General features: G+C 42.4%; 1 protein-coding gene across 6 annotated transcripts in view; it reads right to left on the reverse strand.

Moving 5' to 3' along the window:
- Window positions 1-22,914, reverse strand: part of LOC132824521 (golgin subfamily B member 1-like) — a 263,280-nt gene that overhangs the window by 184,327 nt on the left and 56,039 nt on the right. For 5 of the 6 annotated variants that reach the window (XM_060839154.1, XM_060839156.1, XM_060839155.1 and 2 more), the window contains 3 exons: window positions 19,863-19,985; window positions 18,259-18,372; window positions 17,342-17,660 (listed from right to left, as the gene is read on the reverse strand). In XM_060839154.1, the coding sequence (XP_060695137.1) occupies window positions 17,342-17,660; window positions 18,259-18,372; window positions 19,863-19,985 (556 nt within the window). Of the gene's footprint in view, window positions 1-17,341; window positions 17,661-18,258; window positions 18,373-19,862; window positions 19,986-22,914 lie in introns of those variants that run through there. The other variant, XM_060839157.1, reaches the window with a different exon arrangement.

Below are 22,914 nucleotides of genomic sequence, written 5' to 3' on the forward strand. Positions count from 1 at the left end.
CAGTTTCCTTATTTCCCCTCCCCTACTTTACCTCAGTTCCAACCTTCCAACTCAGCACTGTCCTCATGATCTTTTCTACCTGACAATCTCCCTTCCCACCTATCCACCCCACCCTCTCCTCTGACCTATCACCTCCATCCCCAACCGCATTCACCTACTGTACTCTTTGCTACCTTCTCGCCAGCCCCACACCCCTCCATTCATCTCTCCACCCTGGAGGCTCCCTGCCTCCATTCCTGATGAAGGGCTTTGCCCAAAACATCAATTTTCCTGCTCCTCGGATGCTGCCTGACCTGCTGCATGTTTCCAGCACCACTCTGATCTAAACTCTGGTTTCCAGCATCTGCAGTCCTCACTTTTGCCTAGGACATTGGTTGGGCCACTTTTGGAATATTGCATTCAAGTCTGGTCTACCTGCTATAGGAAGGATGATGTGAAACTTCAAAGGGTTCAGAAAAGATTTACAAGAATGTTGCCAGGGTTAGTGGATTTGAGTTATCGGGAAAAGCGGAATAGGCTGGAGCTATTTTCCCCAGATCATCGGAGGCTAAGGGGTGTCATTATAGAACATCGAACAGAACAGCATATTACAGGCCTTTCGGCCCACAATGTTTTGCCAAACATTTATCTTAATCTAAGATCAACCTCACCTACATGCTCCTCAATGTAATGCCTTCCATGTGCTTGTCTAGCAGTTGCTTAAATGCCCCTTAAGTCTCTGACTCTGCTACCACTGCAGGCAGTGCATTCCACGCAGCCACCACTCTCTGCTTATAAAACCTACATCTGAAATCTTCCCTATACCTTCCTCCAATCACCTTAAAATTATGAACTCTAAATTTAGCTAATTCTGCCCTGTGGACAAAAGTCTCCGACTATTCACTCTATCTATGCCTCTCATCATCTTGTACACCTCTATCAAGTCGCTTCTCACCCTTCTTTGCTCCAATGAGAAAAGCCATAGTGGCCTCAACCTTTCTTCATAAGGCATGTCCTCCAGTCCAGGCAGCATCCTGGTAAATTTCCTCCGCACCCTCTCTACAAGTTCCACATCCATCCTATAATGAGTTGACCAGAACTGAACACAATATTTCAAGGGTGGTTAACCAGGGTTTTATAGAGCTGCAGTAAAATCTCACGGCTCTTAAACTCAATCCACCTGCTAATGAAAGCCAAAACATCATACACCTAGTTAACAACCCTATCAACTTGGGTGCCAACTTTGAGAGATCTCTGCACATGGTTCCCAAGATCCCAACTGCCAAGAATTCTATCTTTAACCCTGTATTCAGCATTCAAATTCAACCTTCCAAAATGGATCACTTCACATTTATCCAGGTTGAACTCCATCTACCACTTCTCAGCCCAGCTCTGCATCCTGTCAATGTCATGTTGTATCCTACAACAGCCCTCGATCCTATCTACAACACCACTGACCTTTGTGCCATCAGCAAATTACCAACCCACTCTTCCACCTCTTCATCTAAGTCATTTATGAAAACTACAAAGAGGAGAGACCCAAGAACAGATCCCTGCGGGATATCATTTGTCACCAATCTCCAGGTGGAATATTTTCCATTCACTACCACTCGATGATGTCTTCTTTTGGCCAGCCAACTCTGTATCCAGACAACCAAATTTCCTTGTAGCCCATACCTCCTAACTTTCTGAATCAGCCGACCATGGAGAATCTTAACAAATGCTTTACTGAAATCCATATACACCGCATCCACTATTCAACCTTCGTCAACTTGTCTCGTCATGTCCTCAAAGAACTCAATAAGGCTTGTGGGGAATGACCTGCCCTCACAAAGCCATGCTGACTATCAAACTATATATTTCCAAATAGTCATAAATCCTATGCATCTCTCAGAATCCTTTTCAGTAACTTGCTTATCACAGACATAAGATTGACTGGTCTGTAATTCCCAGGGATCTCCCTATTCCCTTTCTTGAACAGATTAACAATATTTACCTCCCTCTAATCAGCCAGTACTATTCCCATGAAGAGTGAGCATGAAAGGATCATCGCCAGAGGTGCAGCAATCTCATTCCTCGCTTCCCTTAGTAACCTCTGATATATCTGGTGTGGCCCTGGGGACTTACCTATCTTGATACTTCCCAGAATTTTCAGCACATCCACTTCCTTAATATCAATCTGTTCAAGTCTATTAAGCTGGTCCATAGTGTTCTCACTATCAACAAAGGTCCCTCTCTTGAGTGAATACTGAAGCAAAAAACTCATTTAGGATCTCCTCTACCTCGTCAGACTCCAGGCACATTTCCCCTCCACTATCCCTGAATGGTCCTACCCTCTCTCTGATCGTTCTCTTATTCCTCACATACATGTAGAACGCCTTTGGGCTTTTCCTAATCTGTCCCGCCAGCCTTTATCATGCCCCCGCCTTACTCTCTTCAGTCCATTTCTGAGTTTTTTTCCTCAATCTTAAGTATGCTTTCTTCTTCCTTTTGACTAGAAACTCCTCTGCTCTTGCCATCCAAGCTCCTTCACCTTACCATTCCTTGCCTGTTTTAGTGGGACAAAGTGAACCAATACTTGCAACAAGTGCTCCTTAAACAACATCCACATTGTTGTGCCTTTCCCAAATAATAATTGTTCAATTTTTACTCCATTGTTTCTATTTAAAGCAGTATAATTTCCCCTCCCCCAATTAAATATCTTCCCATACTGTCCATTCCTATCCCTCTCCATGGTCATGGTAAAGGTGAGGCAGTTGAGATCACTGTCATCGATACGCTTCCCCACCGACAGATGTGACACTTGGCCTGGCTCGTTGCTAGTACCAAATCCAATACGGCCTCCCCCTCCCCGAGTCGGTCGATCTACATATCGAGTCAGGAATCACTCCTGGACACACCTGACAAAATCGGCTCCATCCAGACCATCCGCACAAAGGAGGTTCCAATCAATATTGGGAAAGTTTAGGTCACCTGTAATAACAACTCTGTTACATCTGCACTTTCCAAGATCTGCTGTCCATCTGTTCTTGCATCTCTCTGCTGCTACTGGGGGGGGGGGGGGGTCTATAAAAAACACCCAATAAAGTGACCGATCCTTTCCTGTTACCGACTTCCATCCATACTGACTCGGTAGACAACCCATCCTCGATGACCTTCTTTTCTGCAGCTGTGATGCACTCCCCATTGACAATGATACTCCCCCTCCTCTTTTACCCACTCCCCCCACCCTGCCCACAACCTTTTTAAAAGAACCAAACCCTGGAACACTCAACAACCATTCCTACCCCTGTGAAATCCATGTCTCCATTATGACCACAATCATAGAGCATGGATCAGTACTTGGAACTAAGTTCATCACTCGTATTTCTGACACCCCTTGCATTAAAACAGACACACTTTAACCCAACCCTTTGCCTTATCAACTGTGTATCCTTCCTCTCAGACTCTCTGCATTCTACTTCTGCCTGTTCAACAACTACCCTCTCCTCTGATTTTTAGCTCTGGTTCCCATCCCCTCTGCCAAACTAGTTTAAACCCTCCCAAAATGCTCCAGAAAATCTCCCGCCCAGGACATTGGTGCCCCTCCAGTTTAAGTACAACCTGTCCTACATGTACAAGTCCCACCTCCCCAGATGGTACTCCAACGATGTATGTATCTGAAGCCCTCCCTCCTGCACCAACCCTGTAGCCATGTGTTTAGCTGCACTTGCTCCCTCTTTCTTGCCTCACAAGCACGTGGCATCTTGAGAATACTACTCTGCTTGTCCTGCTTTTTAGCTTCCGGCCTAACTACGTGAAATCACTTTTTAGATCCTTATTCCTTTTCCTGGTTATGACATTGGTGCTGGAAAATGTGTTGCTGGAAAAGTGAAGCAGGCCAGACAGCATCCAAGGAGCAAGAGAATCGACGTTTCGGGCATAAGCCCTTCTTCAGGAATCTCCAACATCTGCAGTCCTCACTTTCTCCTCTGTCATTGGTGTCAATGTGCACCACAATTTCTAGCTGTTCACACTCCCCCTTCAGAATCTTGTAAACTCAATCAGAGACATCTTGGAACCTGACACCTAGGAGGTAATATACCTTCCAAGTGTTCCATTCACGACCACAGAATCTCCGGTCCGCTCCTCTAATTATTCAAACTTCTACCAGTAGCACTTTTCTCTTCTTCTCCCTTCCCTTCTGAGCTACAGAGCCATACTCAGTGCCAGAGACCTGGCCATTATGGCTTTCCCTGGCTGCTGCTAGATGAATTAGAGGAGATTGGTACAATTACAACAATTAAAAGGATGGGTAAATGAATAAGAACAGTTTAAATGCTGGCATGTAGGTCTAGATTTATTTAGGATATCTGGTTGGCATGGACGAGTTGGACAAAGGATCTGTTTCCATACTGTGCAGCTCTATGACTAAGGGATAACAAAAAAAGAGAGAAAGTATATGTGAAAATCAAACGTTAAGCCCATTTTCTCTGTCACTGGATCAAAATTCTAGAATTCCTTCACAAATGGGTCAGCACATGGACAACAGCAGTTCAAGGCAGCTCAAGGACAATTGGGACAGGTATTAAATGCTGGGCAGCAAGCAATACTCACATCCCACATGGGAATCAAAAGAACCTCCTCTACACATCCTCCAGTCCAATCATATCTTCTTATCGTGTATTGACCAAAAGGGTGCATAGTACTGAAGCATGATCAAAGCTAAAGCACAGCAATGTAAATGATATTCTTATCAATTATTCATGGCATCAATACATACTGTCCCTATCATGCATTCAATTCCCCTCACAATAATCCATAACGATCTATTCGCTTTCTTGATCACTGCTGTACCTACACATTAATCTTCTGTGATTCATGCATGGGGACACCCAGATCTCTCTGCATCATAGAGGTGTACAACATCTCACTATTTAGATGATTTTTTAAATATTTTTTCTGCCAAAACAGACAATTTCACACTTGTTCTCCAATCCCCAGGATTTTACCCACTCGGCTTAACATATTCAGATCTCTTCCAACAAAGTACAGCACAGAAACAGGCTCTTCACCCCACCAGGCTTGTACTGACACATGGCACCTTTCTAAGTAAAAGTGTTTTGCATGTATGCAGTCCGTATCCGTCTATTTCCTGCCTATTCATGCATCTGTCAAGGTATCTCTTAAACGTTGGTACTCTATTGATTTCTACGTCCTGTGGCACTGCATTCCAGGCACTTATCACCCTCTGTGTAAAGAATTTCTCCTTTTACCTTAAACCTACATCCTCTAATGATTGACATTTCTACCATTATCCATGCCTCTAATAATTTTGTCAACTTTCTACAACTTCTTTGTATGCTCCAGAAGTCCTCTTCACAACGCACTTTCTTAGCTAAGTTTGCTGATTACACAAAGATAGGTATCAGTTCTGAACAAGGGTCACTGGACCCGAAACATTAACTCTAATATCTTTCCACAGATACTGCCAGACCCGTTGCAACGATTTCTGTTTTGGTTTGACTTTCAACATCCGCAGCTCCTTTGATTTCTAATATATCTTCATTCCTTTTATCCAAATCATTTATATGAATTGTAAAGAGTTGAGACCCTCCCCTCCAACAAACAGACCCATGTGGCATACATCTGACAGTGAAACCAATGTGGACCAGGACATTTGGCTGATCTTCCTCCCAAAAGAACATCCTGCAGCCATGACATGATAACCTTGACCTGGAGAAGACTTTGACTATTTACCCTGAAAAAAAGGTTCCTTCCTCACTCTCCACGGGAGTCATACCGAAGGATTGAAAGTAGGCGAATGCTGTTCCTCTTCTCAAAAAGAGTAATAGGAAAATCCCTGGCAATTACAAACCAGTCTCACGTCTGTGGTCAGCAAGGTTCTGGAAAGAATTCTGAGGGATAGGATTTATGACTATTTGGAAAAGCATAGCGCGATTAAAGGCAGTCAGCATGGCTTTGAGAGGGGCAGGTCATGCCTCACAAATCTTTTCTTTGAGGAGGTGACTAGACAGGTCGAACAGTGGCTGTGGTGTATATAGACTGCAGTAGGGCATTTGATAAGGTTCCCCACCGTTGGCTCATTCATAAAGTCAGGGGGTATGGGTAACAGGGAGGTTAGGCTGTCTGGATTCAGAATTGGTGGGCTGACAGAAGGCAGAGAGTGGTTGTAGATGGAATGTATTTTGCCTGAAGGTCAGTGGTGAGTGGTGTCCCACAGGGCTGTGTTCTTGGGCCTCTGCTCTTTGTAGTTTTTATAAATGACTTGGATGAGGAGATTGAGGGGTGGGTTAACAAATTTGCAGATGGCACAAAGGTTGGAGGTGTCGTTGATATTATAGAGGGCCATTGCAGGAATATTGTGTCCAGTTCTGGTTGCCCTACTGTAGGAAAGATAGAGGGGCTTTGGAGAGGGTGCAAAGAAGGTTTACCAGGCTGCTGCCCGGACTGGAGGGCTTGTCTTATGAAGAGAGGTTGACTAAGCTCGGACTTTTCTCTCTGGAAAGAAGGAGGAAGAGGGTGACCTGATCGAGGCATACAAGGTAATGAGAGGCATGGATAAAGTCAATAGCCAAATACTTTTCCCCAGGGCAAGATTGACTAGCATGAGGGACCATACTTTTAAGATATCAGGAATAGAGGGGACGTCAGAGGTAGGTTCTTAACACAGAGTAGTGAATGCAAGGAATGCGATGCCAGCTGTGGTGGTGGTAGCAGAGTCATTGGGGACATTTAAGCCAAGGCAGACGTGCACATGGACAGCAGTGAATTGAGGGGTGCGTAGGTTAGGTTATTTTATTTTACATTAGGGTTAACCTTTGGCACAACATTGTGGGCGGAAGGGTCTGTTCTGTGCTGTACTTTTCTATGTCCTATGACTATCCACCTATCTGTGCCTCTCAATTTTATTTCCTTCTATCAGGTTCCCAGCCTCCGATACTCTTGTGAGAACAATCCAAGTCTGTCCAAACTCTTTTTATAGCTAAAAGACTTCATTCCAGGAAACATCTTGGTAAAGTTATTTTGCATCCTCTCCAAAGCCTCCACATCCTCCCTGCAGTGTGGTGACTAGAATTGCACACAATATCCAAGTCCAACTTAACTAAAATCTTATACAGTTGCAACATGCTGTGCCAACTTTTAGTTTCAGTGCTCTGATTGAAGGTGGCAAATAAGGCTATATTCCTCCTTTACTACCTTATCTATTTGAGTTGACACTTTCATGGAGCTAGGGACTCACCCCCCAATATTGTTCTGCATTTCAATGCTCCAAAGGGTTCTGTCATTTATTGTATACGTTTGACCTCCCAAAACATATCACCTCATGCCTGTCCATATTGAACTTCATCCACCAATTCTTCTTCCAGCTTTCTAAGTGGTCAAGATCCGGGTTCCTTTGACAATCTCCCTCACTACCCACATCTCCTCAAAGTTTCATGTCATCTGCAAACTTACTTATCAGTCTATCCACATTTTCATATAAATCATGTATACATATTACAGACAAGAGGTCTCAGGTCTGATCCTTGCATGACACCACCGGTCACAGACTTCCAGTCAGAAAAAAACCCTCCAGAACTACACTCTACCTTCTACGTCCAAGACAATTTTGCATCAAACTTACAAACTCACCATGGATCCCATGTGACTTGAATTTCTGGTCCATCCGACTTGAGGGACCTTGTCAAATGCTTCATAAAATCCACGGAAACAACATCCACTACTCTACTCTCAATCATCTTTGTCATTTTCTCAAAAAACTCAATCAAGTTTGAGAAAGCAGACCTCTCGCTGCACAAAGGCAGACTGACTATTTCTAATAAGTCCAACCTTCTCCAAATGAGAGTATATCCTGTCCCTAAGAATCTTCTCTAAATATTTCATTACCATTGATAGAAGGCTCACCAGACTTGAATTTCTTGGATTATTTCTGTTGTCCTTTTAAAATAAAGTATCATTAGTTATTCTCCAGTCTTCTGGCACCACGCCCATGTCAAAAGTAGATGCAGCAATCTGTCAGGGCCCAAGCAATCTCCTCCCTTGCCTCCTTCAAAATTCCGGAATAGATCCCATCATCAACCCTAAAGACTTGTCTATCTTAAAACATAGAATTGCACAGCACAGCAATGGGCATCTCACACTTACTTGGATTAAACTCCATCTGCCATTTCTCCACCCCTATCGGCACCGCGCAGATCTATATCCTGCTGTATCCTTTGACAACCTTCTACACTATTCAGATCTCCGATCTTTGTATCGCTTGTAAACTTACTAACCCACCCATATATATATATATAAATGACTTGGATGAAAACGTATATCACAAATAGCAGAGGTCCCAGGTCAGATCCCTGTGGAACACCACTAGTCATGGACCTTCAACATGAAAAACAACTTTCCACCACTACCCTCTGCCTCTTATGGGAAAGCCAATTCTGAATTCAAGTTGCCAAGCCACTATGAATCACATGCATTTTAATCTTCTGGATGAGCTTACCATGAAAGACCTTGTTGAAAGCTTTACTAAAATCCATGTAGACAACATCCACTGCTCTACCCTATCAATCACCTTTACCATCTCATCAAAAAACTCGATCAAGTTAGTAATACATGATCTGCCCTGCACAAAGCCATGCTGACTCTTCCTAATTAGGCCATGCTTTTCCAAATGCTTTCCCTAAGAATTCTCTCCAAAAGCTTTCCAACCACTGATGTGAGAGTGACTGGTCTATTATTTCCTGAATTATGCCCATTTTCCTTCTCAAAAAGAGGAACAACATTAGTTACTTACCAGTCCTCGAGGACCTCTCCAGAGGATACAAAGATCTTGGTCAAGACCCCTGCAACCTCCTCCCTTCCCTCTCTCAATTACCTGGGGTAGATACCATCAGGCCCTGGGGACTTACCCACCTTACTGTTCAAGACACACAACATTACTTTTTTCTTGATCTCAAAATGCCCTAGCATTTAGCATGCTACACACAAATCTCACTATCCTCCATATCCTTCTTCTGGGTGAATACTGATGCAAAGTACTCATTTAGGATCTCATCCATATCCTCTGCCTGCAAACACAAGTCCCCTCTTTTATCCTCCCACCTTTTCTCTAGTTATCCTCTCGTTTTGAAAAATATGAGAATACCTTGGGATTCTCTTTAACCCTATTTGCCATGGTGATTTCATAGCCCCTTCTTGCTCTTCTAATTTGCTGCTCAAGTTCTTCCCTACATTAGAACAAAAAACGCACAGTCCAGGCCCTTCAGCCCTCAATGTTGCACTGACCCTTTTATCCAACTGTAAGATCAAACTAACCTACATACCCTACATTTTAAGGCCATATGACCACAAGACGTAGGAGTGGAAGGAAGGCCATTTGGTCCATTGAGTCTACTCCACCATTTAATCATGGCTGATGGGTATTTCAACTCCACTTACCCGCACTCGCCCCGTAGCCCTTTATTCATTGGGAAATCAAGAATTTATCAATCTCTGCCTTGAAGACACTCAACGTCCTGACCTCCAACGCAATCCATGGCAATGAATTCCACAGGCCCACCACTCTCCGGCTGAGGAAATGCCTCCTGGTTTCTGTTCTAAATTGACCCCCTCTAATTCAAAGGCTGTGCCCACAGCCTTCGCTTCCCTGTCTAACAATTTTCCACCGTCCACCCTTTCTAAGCCACGCATTATCTTGTAAATTTCTATCAGATCTCACCTCAACCTTCTAAACGCTAATGAATACAATCTCAGGATCCTCAGCCGGTCATCGTATGTTAGGCCTACCATTCCATGGATCATCTGTGAGAATCTCTGCTGGATGCGCTCCAGTGCCAGTATGTCCTTCCTGAGGTGTGGGGCCCAAAACTGGACACAGCATTTCAAATGGGGCCTAACTAGAGCTTTATAAAGTCTCAGTAGCACATTACTGCTTTTATATTCCAACCCTCTTGAGGTAAATGACAACATTACGTTTGCTTTCTTAATCACGGACTCAACCTGCAAGTCAACTTTAGAGAATCCTGAACCAGCACTCCCAGATCCTTTTGTATTTTGGTTTAATGAATTTTCTCATCATTTAGAAAAAGTTCCATGCCTTTACTCTTTTTTCCAAAGTGCAAGACCTCGCATTTGCTCACATTAAATTTCATCAGCCATTTCCTGGACCACTCTCCTAAACGGTCTAAATCTTTCTGCAGCATCCCCGCCTCCTCAGTATTATATGCCTGCCCACCTAACATTGTGTCATCAGCAAACTTCATCAGAATGCCCACAGTCCCTTCATCCATTATATAAAGTGAATTGCTGCGGGCCCAACACTGAACCCTGCTGGACACCACTTGTCACCAGTTGCCATTCCGAAAAAGAACCTTTTATCCCAACTTTCTGCCTTCTGTCAGACAGCCAATCCTCAATCCACGCCAGTGGCTCACCTCGAACACATGGGCCCTCAGCAGCATCACATGAGGGACCTTATCAAAGAATTCCTGGAAGTCTAGATAGATAACATCCAGTGTGTTTCCCTGGTCTAACTTACTTGTCACCTCTTCAAAGAATTTACATCAACAGGTTGGATGTGAGCATAAGAGGTACAGTTAGTAAGTTTGCAGATGACACCAAAATTGGAGATGTATTGGACAGTGAAGAGGGTAACCTCAGATTACAACAGGATCTGGACCAGATGGGCCAATGGGCTGAGAAGTGGCAGATGGAGTTTAATTCAGATAAACGTGAGGTGCTGCATTTTGGGAAAGTAAATCTGAGCAGGACTTATACACTTAGTGGTAAGGTCCTAGGGAGTGTTGCTGAACAAACAGACTTTGGAGTGCAGGTTCATAGCTCCTTGAAAATGGAGTCGCAGGTAGATAGGATAGTGAAGGTGGTGTTTGGTATGCTTTCCTTTATTGGTCAGAATATTGAGTACAGGAGTTGGGCGTCATGTTGTGGCTGTACAGGACGTTGATTAGGCCATTGTTGGAATATTGTATGCAATTTGGTCTCCTTCCTATTGGAAAGATGTTGTGAAACTTGAAATGGTTCAGAAAAAATTCACAAGGGTTGCTAGGGTTGGAGGATTTGAGCTATAGAGACAGGCTGAATAGGCTGGGGCTGTTTTCCCTGGAGCGTCGGAGGCTGAGGGGTGACCTTACAGAGGTCTACAAAATTATGAGGGGCATGGATAGGATAAATAGACAAAGTCTTTTCCCTGGGGTCAGAGAGTCCAGAACTAGAGGGCATTGGTTTAGGTTGAGAGGGGAAAGATATGAAAGAGACCTAAGGGGCAACTTTTTCACGCAGAGGGTGGTATGTGTATGGAATGAGCTGCCAGAGGATGTGGTGGAGACTGGTACAATTGCAACATTTAAGAGGCATTTGGATGGGTATATGAATAGGAAGGATTTGGAGGGATATGGGCTGGGTGCTGGCAGGTAGGACTAGATTGTGTTGGGATATCTGATCGGCATAGACAGGTTGGACCGAAGGGTCTGTTTCCATGCTGTACATCTCTATGACTATGAGGTTTCTCAGACACAACCTCCCCTTACTAAATCCATGCTGACTTGTCCTAATCTGACCCTGCACTTCCAAGTATTTAGAAATCTCATCCTTAACAATGGATTCTAGAATTTTACCTACAACCGAGGCTAGGTTAATCGGCCTATAATTTTCCATCTTTTGTCTTGATCTTTCTTGAACAAGGCTGTTATAAAAGCGATTTTCCAATCATCTGGGACTTTCCCTGACTCCAGTGATTTTTGAAGGATCATAGCCAACACCTCCACTACTATTTTTCAGCCACCTCCCTCAGAACTTTAGGGTGTAGCCCATCGGAGCCGGGAGATTTATCAATTTTTAGACCTTTTAGCTTTTCTGGCACTTTCTCTTTTGTAATGGCTACCATACTCAGGTCTGCCCCAACTCTCCTTAATTGTTGGGATACTACTCACGTCTTCCACTGTGAAGACTGACACAAATTACGTTTACGTTCTTCAGCTATTTCCTTATCTCCCAGTACGTGCCTTCCTGCATCAATGTGGAACAATACAATTTCTACTTTTCCCACTCGTTTGTTTCTTATGTATTCAAAGAAACTTTTACTATCATTTCTAATATTATTGGCTAGCTTACCTTCATATTTGATCCTCTCCTTCCTTAATTCTTTCTTTGTTATCCTCTATTTGTTTTTATAGCCTTCCCAAACTTCTGATTTCCCTGTGCTCTTAGCCACTTCATAGGCTCTCTCTTTTTCTTTGATACATTTCCGGATTTCCTTTGTCAGCCATGGCTGTCTAACCTCCCAACCGTGGCTGTCTAATCCTGCCCTCTGGATAATCTCTCTTTTCTTTGGGATGAACCTCTGTACTGTGTCCTCAATTACACCCAGAAACTCCTGTCATTGTTGCTCTACTGTCTTCCCCACGAGGCTCTGCTTCAAGTCGATTTTCGTCAGTTCCCCTCTCATGCCCCTGTAATTACCTTTATTTGACTGTAACATCATTACATCCGATTTTGCCTTCTCTCTTTCAAACTGCAGACTGAACTCTACCATATTATGATCGCTGCCTCCAAAGTGTTCCCTTACTTTAAGATCAGTTGTAAAGTCTGGCTCATTGCAGAGAACTAAGTTCAGAATATTCTGCTCCCTTGTGGACTCCATCACACGCTGTTCCAAAAAGTCATCCTTGTAAGCATTCCATGAATTCCCTTTCTTTGGATCCACCAGCAACATTACTCACCCAGTCCATCTGCATATTGAACATAGAAAAATATAGCGCAGAACAGGCCCTTCGGCACTTAATGTTGCACCGACCTGTGAACTATTCTCAGCTTGTCCCCCTACACTATCCCAAAATCATCCATGTGCTTATTTAAGGTCTCAGAACAGATCCATGCAGGACAGTGCTGGTTATCAAGCTCCAGGCTGAATACTTTCCAACTACCACCACCCTCTATCATCTTTGGGCCAGCCGTTTCTGTATCCAGACAGCCAGATTTCCCTGTATCCCATGACTTCTTACTTTCTGAATGAGCCTACCATGGGGAACATTATTAAACACCTTGCTAAAATCCATACACAACACCTCCACTGCTAAACCTACATCAATGTGTTTTTTTCACATCCTCAAAGAATTCAATCAGGCTTGTGAGGCATAATCATAAATCCTGTCTCTCAGAATCTTCTCCAATAATTTGCTCACAACAGACGTAAAACTGACTGGTCTGTAATTCCCAGGCTTATCCCTATTCCCTTTCTTGAACAAGGGATTAATATTCGCCACTCTCCAATCATCTGGTACTATTCCAGTGGACAGTGTGGACACAAAGATCATCGCCATATTAGTCAAGGCCATGTCCAACTTAAGCATCCTAAACCTTACATACCTTAATGTTTTTTTTAAGATAACCAACACCACCTCCTTTTTAATAATGAGGTTCTTTTCTTCATTCATGGAATGTGGAGTCACTAGGTAGGTCAGCATTAACCTTCCCTAATTACCCAGAACTCAGTTAAGAGTCAACCACATTGCTGTGCGTCTGGAGTCACCTGTAGAGAAACCAGGTAAAGACAGATTTCCTTCCCTGAAGGACATTAGTGAACCTAATGGGATTTTTCCCTGACAATCTTCAATAGCTTAATTACGTGGGTCTCTGGATTAATGGTCTAACAATAATACCACTACGTCATCGTCTACCCTTAAAACATCAACATTCTTGCTCCTAATCTTACCATCTTTCACGTCCTTCTCCTTGGTGAATACTGATGCAAAGCACTCATTAAAGGGCCTGAACCATTTCCTCCAGCTCCATGTATTAAATTCCCTTCTTTATCCTTAGTGGATCAACCATTTCCCTAGGTACCCTGTTACTCAATGTATGCACCAAATGCCTTGAGATTTTCCTCAAGCCTACTTGCCAAGGCCTTCATGGTACCTCTTAGCTCTCCAAATTTAAGTTATTTCCTGCTTCCTTTATAGTCAAGAGCCTGGTTTAATTTCAGTACCCTAAATCTTATGTACATTTCCTTTTCTTTTTGACTAAACTTTCAAAAATCACTTCTCAAATTTCTGGAATCTTAGAATCAGAGGATCATAGAATCCCTACACTGCAGAATAATGTTATTTGGCCCAGCAAATCCATGCTAACCCTTCGACGAGCATCCTACCCAGACCTAGTTCTCCACCAGATCCCTGTAAATCTACATTTGCGATACCTAATCCACTCACCTACACATCCCCAGACACCACAAGGCAATTTAGCACAGTCAATCCAACTAACCTGCACATCTTACCATCCTTATCTTTCTTCCTCATCATGACATGTCATGGCGTGATTTGACCCCTGATCTCCAGAACACTGATGAACTGGCCCCACATGTCAAACACAGGTTAATCTCTGACAGTCACTCCCGATTTGATTTCTCCAGTTCTTGACTAATATTGTTGTAATTTGGAACAGTGTTCGGGACAAAGAGGAGACCTAAAAATTGGCAAGGAAAAGCAGCAAACCCAAGGACTGGGAGAAATTTACAATTCAGCAGAGGAGGACAATGGATTTAATTTGGAAAGAGAAAATAGAATATGAAAGTCAGCTTGTGGAAAACAAAAACTCACTGCTAAAGCTCCTATAGATATGCGAAATAAAAAAGACTGGTGAAGTCAAACGTAGGTCCGTTGCAGTTCGATTTAGGTGAATTCATAATGGAGAGATGGCAGACCAGTTGATCAAATACTTGGGATGTGTCTTCACTAAGGAGGACACAATTAATGTTCAGGAAATGCTGGCGAACAGAAGCTGAAGCATGAAGGAGAAACTGAAAGAAATCCTGATTATTCAGGAAATGGTATTGGAGAAATTAATGGGATTAAAACCCCATCAGCCCTGAGGGCCTAATGCTCTGCACCCCCAGAGTATTTAAGGAAGTGGCCCTTGAACTAGCAGATATACTGGCGATTTTCCAGTATTCTGTGCACTTTGGAAGAGTTCCAATGGACTGGAGAGTAGGTAATGTAACTCCAAGCTTTAAAAAAAAAACAGGAAGACAGAAAATGGGAAATTGTAGGTCTGTTAGCCTCACATCTGTGGTGGGGAAAATGTTGGAGTCAATCACTAAGGATGTAATAATTGTGCGTTTGGAAAGCGGTGACAGAATCAATCCTAGTCAGCATGGATTCACTGAAGGAAAATCACACTTGACAAATCTTTTGGAATTTTTTGACATTGCAACCAGTAGAGTAGACAATGATGAATTAGATGTTGCGTATCGGGACTTCCAAATGGATTTCAACAAGGTTCCACACAATAGATTAGTAATGAGAATTAAAGCTCCTGGTATTCAGGGTAATGTATTGACATGGATAGAGAACTCGTTAGCAGACAGGAAGCAGAGTTAGGATAAATGGGTCCTTTTCAGAATGGCAAGCAGTGATGAGTGGGGTGTCGCAGGTTCAGTGCTAGGACCTCAGCTGTTCACAATACACACTAACAAATTGGACTGCTAAACCACACACCCAGGCAAAGTTCTGGAGATCTGGGTTCAAATCCCACCGTGGCAAATGGTGGAATTTGAATTCAATAAGAAGAAACGTGGAATTAAGAGGCTAACAATGACCATGAATCCATTGTTGATTGTTGAAAAAACCCATCTGATTCGGTAATGTCCTTCAGGGAATAAAACCACTATCCTTAATGACCTGGCCGACACATGACTCCAGATCAACAGCAAAATGTTTCAATTCATGATGACAAAGGCGTCATTCACGTAGCGGGCCCAAAGCTTGGGTTGGATGGTTAGCAGAGCTGTTTGTTCAAGTCTCTGCATTACTGCCTCTGCTAAGAATCCTGATATCGGAAATCCCTTGGGTGCTCCGTTAGTTTGTTTGGAGGTTTTGTTGTTGAAGGTGAAGTGTGTGGCAAGGCATAGGTCCAGTAGCTTGATGGTACTGTCCTTACTGATGAAATTAGTGGTGTTTGGTGTACGTATCTTTGGGTCTTCTAATAGTGTAGTCAGTGTTTCCTTGGCCAGGTTAATGTTAATTGGTGTAAACAGGGCTCCTTTGATATAACAGCCCTGTTACAAATTAGAGGAAACCTTCAAGACCATCAATAATACCCTTATTGGCATAAAATTCACTAAAGAGGAGGAAACCAACAACAAACTGCCATTCCTAGATGTCAAAATAGAGCGAACAGCCAATGGGCAATGTCAAACCAGCGTCTACAGGAAAACAACACATACGAACCAAATATTGAACTACAGAAGCAATCATCCCAACATCCACAAACGAAGCTGCATCCGAACATTATTTCAATAAGACAACACAATGTAGCACAGAGGAACTAAGCAGAGCGGAGGAAAATGACCTATACCGTGTATTCAAAAAGAATGGGTACCCAGTGAACACAGTCTGCCGATTTCATAGCAACATACCCAAACAAGCAGACAAAACACATCCAGAAACCCTAGCCACTCTCTCCTACATCATAGACACCTCCGAAATGAAAACCCACCAACACACTAAAACAGCAGCTAATGAACTTGAAAGACCCTATACAGACAACAAGCAAAACTAATGTCATTTACAAAATACCTTGCAAGAACTGTAACAAACATCACATTGGACAAACAGGCAGAAAATTAGCCACCAGGATAAATGAACACCACTAGTCACAAAACAACATGATCCTCTCTCACTAGCATCCTCACTACAGATAAGGAAAGACACCACTTCGATTGGGACAACACATCCATCTTAGGACAAGCCTAACAGAAACACGTACGAGAATTCTTAGAAGCATGGCATTCCAACCGGAACTCTATCAACAAACACATCGAGTTAGACCCCATCTACTATCCCAAGAAAAAGAACAGGAAATGACAATCACAGGAAATAACATGACCAACCCAAAGAAATCCAAACATGTAAATAGAAAGCAGGAATCATGTACACTGCTTAGTCTGAGACCCACTGAAGATGTTACCTAATAGGGTGACGAAATGTCTGGAAATGAACCTCCCAGCTCAGCAAGCAAACCTACTTCCAGATCATATAAACCAGACTCCTGGCCTTGCCATGCTTGACAAACAGTGGTATCCCCTAATCACCTGTCCCGCCTCTCTAGTCGACAGACATGTGTAACCCTTCGTGGAACATAGTTGATGGCCTGAGCGCCCACCAATAGCAATGTGACAGTGACTATGTTATTTTATTCGGTTGTTAAGTCATGTAAATGATATATTTGAGCAATGTCTTTACCACAGCATCATATTAAATCATAAGCTATTTAAATAAGTTAAAAAAATACTGCACAAGATGAACCATCTCTTTCATATTGAGAACTTCAGAAAAATGCAACCAATTACCTTCTAATTCCCCAATCTTCTGTTTATCAATAGTAGCAGTCGTCTCTAATATTACAGAAGCATTACCATGGGCTTGTAAATCTTGTAGTTGCTTCAGAAGTTTTAACTGATGTTGTTCTTTCTCAGCTAGTTCATCTTCATGTTTCTCCTCAGTAGATCGTAATTGCATGCTGTGCTTTTCTCTCATTGTTTTCAAATCCATCTCATGTCTTTCCATCAAATCTCTCACCTGGGCTCTCATCACATGCTTTTCAGCATCAAGCTTCGCCTCAAGATTGTCTTTTTCTAACTGCACAAGTTTCAATTTTTCAATAATCTCCTGAAAATTTTAAAATAATGTTTTAATTTTCTTTCAATGAAAAATGCAAACCAAAAGGACCTCTACAAACCTTAAGTTTAAATACAAAATATTTGTCTTCCTTAATAGCAATATAGAATAGATGAATTGAATGATGAGCCAACAGACAAAAGAGCAGCTGTAATTTTCACCTGAAGTAATTAACAGCAGTATTATACATAGGGATTCAATTACATCATAAGCATAGAAGACTCTCTTCTTTTAATCCACTGACAAATGTCACATGGTATTTTTCAACGTGTTCCAGAAACATGGTGTTACAGTGTCATTTCATGGTCATAATCTGGAATTACAGTGCCACTGGGATTTGTTCATCTGAGAAATCCTCATTAGAACTCATTATATAGACACTTCCATTATTAAGTGTTAACAAAAGCAAGTGAAATTAACTAAATGTACTGATAGAGTGCTTTTTCAAAAGAAAAGCTTATTACATAGCTATGTTCCACAGATGTCACTTTAAATTATATTGCATTAAGCTGAAATGAAATCTTTCAGCTGGTCAACTGCAGAGATCTTTAATGTCAATTCACAGAGTTTCAGGTACCTCTCTCCTCACCTGTATCTTCTGGTCTCTCCCATCAAGTTCTTTCTGCAGCACATCCACAACCTGCGTCCTTCCCATTAGCACTTCCTCCTTTTCATGAAGTTTTTGTTTCAGAGCTTTCAACAACTGAAGGAATCAAGTGAAAAACGAGGATCCCCAATAAAATAAAAGTTGCAATGCATCTTGAAATCCTTATGCCAGTGGCAACATTTATAATCAAAACACTCCAATCAGTAGGTCCTCATCTCACTATATGTTAAAAATTGCTGTCAATTATCATAAGTAATGAAAGGTTTGCTCATCCATGACAATCCGTTGTCTATATTAAGACCACAGAACCATACAAATACTATTAGATGATTCAGCCCCATTGGGTCTGCTCCGTCATTTGATAATGATTGATATATTTCTTAACCCCATTCTCCTGCCTTCTCCCTATAACCTTTGATCCCTTTAATAACCAAGAACCTATCTACATCTGTCTTAGATAGACTCAATAAATAGCAATGAGTTCCACAGATTCATCACCCACTCACTGAAGAAATTCCTCATCTCCGTACTGAAGGTTCATCCCTTCACTCTGAAGCTGTGCCTTCAGGTACTAGTATCTCCTACTACATCTCCTCCATGTCCAGTCTAGATCTCCCAGTATTCTATAATTTTAAACGAGATCATGCCTTATCCTTCTCAACTCCACTGAGTACAGATCCAGAGTCCTCCACTGCTCCTCCTAGGACAAGTCCTTCATCACCAGGATCACCTTGTAAACCACTTCTGGAGCCCCTCCAATGTCAGCAGCACATCCTTCCTTTAGATACAGGACTCAAAACTGCGGTCAATATTCCAAATGCAGTCTGATGAGAGACTTACATGCTTCAGCAGTATAATCACGGCTGTTGCATTCTACCCACCTTGAAATGAATGCTAATATTGCATTTGTCTTTCTAACTACCAACTGAACCTGAATGTCAACCTTAAGAGAATCCTGAACAAAGACTGCTAAGCCCCTTTGTACTTCAGATTTATTTTAGAAGGGTTTTTTTTACATCACATAACATAGTTTCAAAATCACACACGCAGCAATGTCAAATTAACAGACTGAAAATCTGCTTCTAGCATTGTGTGTATTTTATAACTTAAGAATACTTGATAATTTAATCATCAAAAATATATATTAAATAACCTAGGTATCAGAATTCATATACAAAGAACATTTTAAATATTGTAAATCAACAACTTTGCACAAAATCTCAAAATCTTCAGTAAAATCAAAATATTGCAGTTGTTGGAATTTTGAAACAGAGAGAATGCTGGAAAAACTCAGCAGTTCTGCAACATCTGCCGAGAGAGAAAGAGAGTTAACACTTCCAGTCTGGTATGACTCTTCCTCAAACACAAGTAAATCAACCAACAAGACAAAAGTTATTTTAAAATGAACATTGCATAGTTCTGAAGAATTTGTAGCTGCAATTTACTTCAATGGAGCCTCAGCAGTATTCATGGAATCTGTCACACAAAATCTGCTTTGTACTTTTGATGATATGAATATCAATTTGTCAAATTCCTTTATTACACATAGCAAGACCTTATTTCAAAAAATTATAAAAGTAGTTAACCTGTTCAAAATCAGCACTAGCATCTAATTTTGAGGCCACAATGAAGAGTTCTTGCTCATGCTTCTGTGCTTGTTCAGCAAGTTTGTTTTCCTTTGCTTGAATTATTTCTTGAAACACACGAATCTGAAACAAAGATTCCACCATGTCATGGTGACATTGATTAATGAGATTATTGCTATTACAGTAAACGTGAGGCTGACTGCACTTTCTACTATTCACAAGTACACCTTCAAGGGGCACATTTGTAATTAATTCTTATACAAACGATTGTTCCCAGAGTTGCAAACTCTGCAACCAGCTTCACAAAGGAAAAGCATCTTACCTTTTCTAAATAATTTTCGATTCCCTTACTCCTTTCCATAAAAATCCACCTCAGCACTGAATATACTTAAAGCAGCCTCTATAGCCCTCTAGAGTAAAAAGCTCCTCAAATTCACAACCCTCTGAGAGAAGAAATTCATCTTCATCTCCATCTTTAATTGCGTAGGTTGGAACTGGAATCGAGTTACAGAGACACAACCTCACAGAGAGAAAGACACAGAAAGGCATGCTGTTGTTCTCCCCAACTGCCAGTGTTCTGCATGAAAGATCCAGTTTAAAAGTGAAGTTCACTTTCCTGAATAATTGGTGAGAAGTATCACTTTAAATTGATAAATCAAAACAATTTTCAAATGACAGAGCGGCGAGGAGAGAAGGTGAAGTGAAGTGAGGGCTGCTGGGAAGGGTAAATTTTCCCACTTAAAAAGGGACTTATCTCGGGAGACGGGCCTCCATTTTGACAGAGCAGCGAGGAGAGAAGGTGAGGTGAAGCAAGGGCTGCCAGGAAGGTAAGGGCTTAATTTATATTTGGGCAGTGGCGAAACCAGAGATACTACACATGTAATATCTCTCTCTCTCTCTCTCTCTCTCTCTCCTGCCCCCTTCCTCCAACTGGAAGGAAATGACTTGGTAAAGTAAGGCTTTTATTTCTTACTTATCTTTCTTTTTCCAAGATTCAAGTGCATTGTTTGGTTTTAGTCAGTTCATATAAAGCTAAGTTTACAGTGGCAGGGGACCTCAGACCTGTTGCATGTGTCTCTTGCTTGATGTGGGAGCTTAGGAACGTGGCTGACATTCCTGACTCTTACACTTGCAAGAAGTGTGTCCAGCTGCAGCTGTTGCTTGACCACATGACGGCTCTGGAGCTGCAGATGGACTCACTGTGGAGCATCCGCAATGCTGAGGTGGTCATGGATAGCACGTTTAGTAAACTGGTCACGCCGCAGGTTAGAATTGCTGACAGACTCAGTGAATGGGTGACCAAAACACAGAAAGAGTAGGAAGGCAGTGCAGGTGTCCCCTGCAGTCATCTCCCTCCAAAACAGGTATACCGTTTTGGATACAGTTGGGGTGAATGGCTCACCAGGAGAGGGCAGCAGTTGTCAAGACCATGGCAGGCACTGCTGTTCAGAAGGGCAGGAAAAAGACTCGTAAGGCCATAGTCATAGGGGGTCCTATTGTAAGGGGAGTAGATAAGTGGTCCTGTGGCCGAAAACGGGACTCCCGGATGGTATGTTACCTCCCAGGTGTTCGATCAACTGGGGAGAGTGAACAGCCAGTTGTCTTGGTGCATCTAGGCACCAAAGATCTAAGTAAAAAACGAGATGAGGTCCTGAAAGAAGAATTCAGGGAGCTCAGAGAGAAGTTAAAGAGGAGGACCTCAAGGGTAGTGATCTCAGGATTACTACCAGTGCCACATGCTAGCCAGTGTAGAAATGAAAAAATAGGCAGGATGAATACGTAGCTTGAGAGATGGTGTAGGATGGAGGGGTTCAGATTTGTTGGACATTGGGACTGGTTTTGGAGAAGGTGGGACTATTACAAAATGGACAGTCTACATCTGAACCAGATTGGAACCAATGTCCTTGAGGGAGTTTTTACTACTGCTTTTGAGGAGGTTTTAAACTAATGTGGCAGGGGACTGGGAACCAGAAGAGAAAACAAGTTGGCAGCAAGGTGGAGACTGGAAACTGTAAGAAACATGAAGATAGCAAGGAAAGGGTAGGCAGAGAGCAGATGAGCACAAAAGAACTAGTGACCTGAAATGCATCTACTTTAATGCAAGCAGAATAGTGTGTAAGGCAGATGAACTTAGGGTTTGGATTGGTGCCTGGGAGTGTTACATTATTGCCATCACAGAGACTTGACTGAAGGAAGGGCATGATGATTGGCAATTAAATGTTCCAGTATATAGATACTTCAGACAGGACAGGGAGGGAAGTAAAAGAGGTGGGTGGAGTTGCATTGCTGGTCAGGGACGATATCACGGCTGTGCTAACGGAGGACACAATGGGGGTCTTGGGTAGTGAGGCATTATGGGTGGAGCTGAGAAATAAGAAGGGTGCAGTTACATTATTGGGGCTGTATTACAGGCCTCCCAACAGTGAGCGTGAGGTCGAAAAACAGATAGGTAAACAGATTATGGAAAGATGTTGTGGAAATAGGGAAGTGGTGATGGGAGATTTTAATTTTCCCAACATTGACTGGGATACACTTTGTGTCAGAGGTCCGGATTGGGTAGAATTTGTAAGGAGCATCCAGGAGAGTTTTCTAGAGCAGTATGTTAATAGTCCGACGAGGGAAGGGGCCATATTGGACTTGGTACTGGGGAATGAACCAGGACAGGTGGTAGAAGTTGCGATGGGGATTTCTTTGGGAACAGTGACCACAATTCTGTAAGTTTTAAAATACTCGTGGATAAAGAAGAGTGGTCCTAAGGGAAGAGTACTAAACTGGGCCACGGCCAATTAAATCAAAATTAGATAGGAGCTCGGAAATGTGGATTGGATACAGCTTTTTGAAGGGAAGTCCACATTTGAGATGTAGGATGCTTTCAAAGATAGGTTAAAGATAGTGCAGGATAGGCATGTCCCGCTGAACGCAAAGGATAGGAAGGGCAAGATTTGTGAACCGTGGATGACAGGAGAAATTGTACAACTAGCCAAGAGGAAAAGGAAGCGTACATAAGATCAAGGCAGCCAAAAACAGAAAGGGCCCTGGAGGAATATCGGAA

Source organism: Hemiscyllium ocellatum, chromosome 18, assembly GCF_020745735.1.
Source record: "Hemiscyllium ocellatum isolate sHemOce1 chromosome 18, sHemOce1.pat.X.cur, whole genome shotgun sequence".
Lineage (NCBI taxonomy): Eukaryota > Metazoa > Chordata > Chondrichthyes > Orectolobiformes > Hemiscylliidae > Hemiscyllium > Hemiscyllium ocellatum.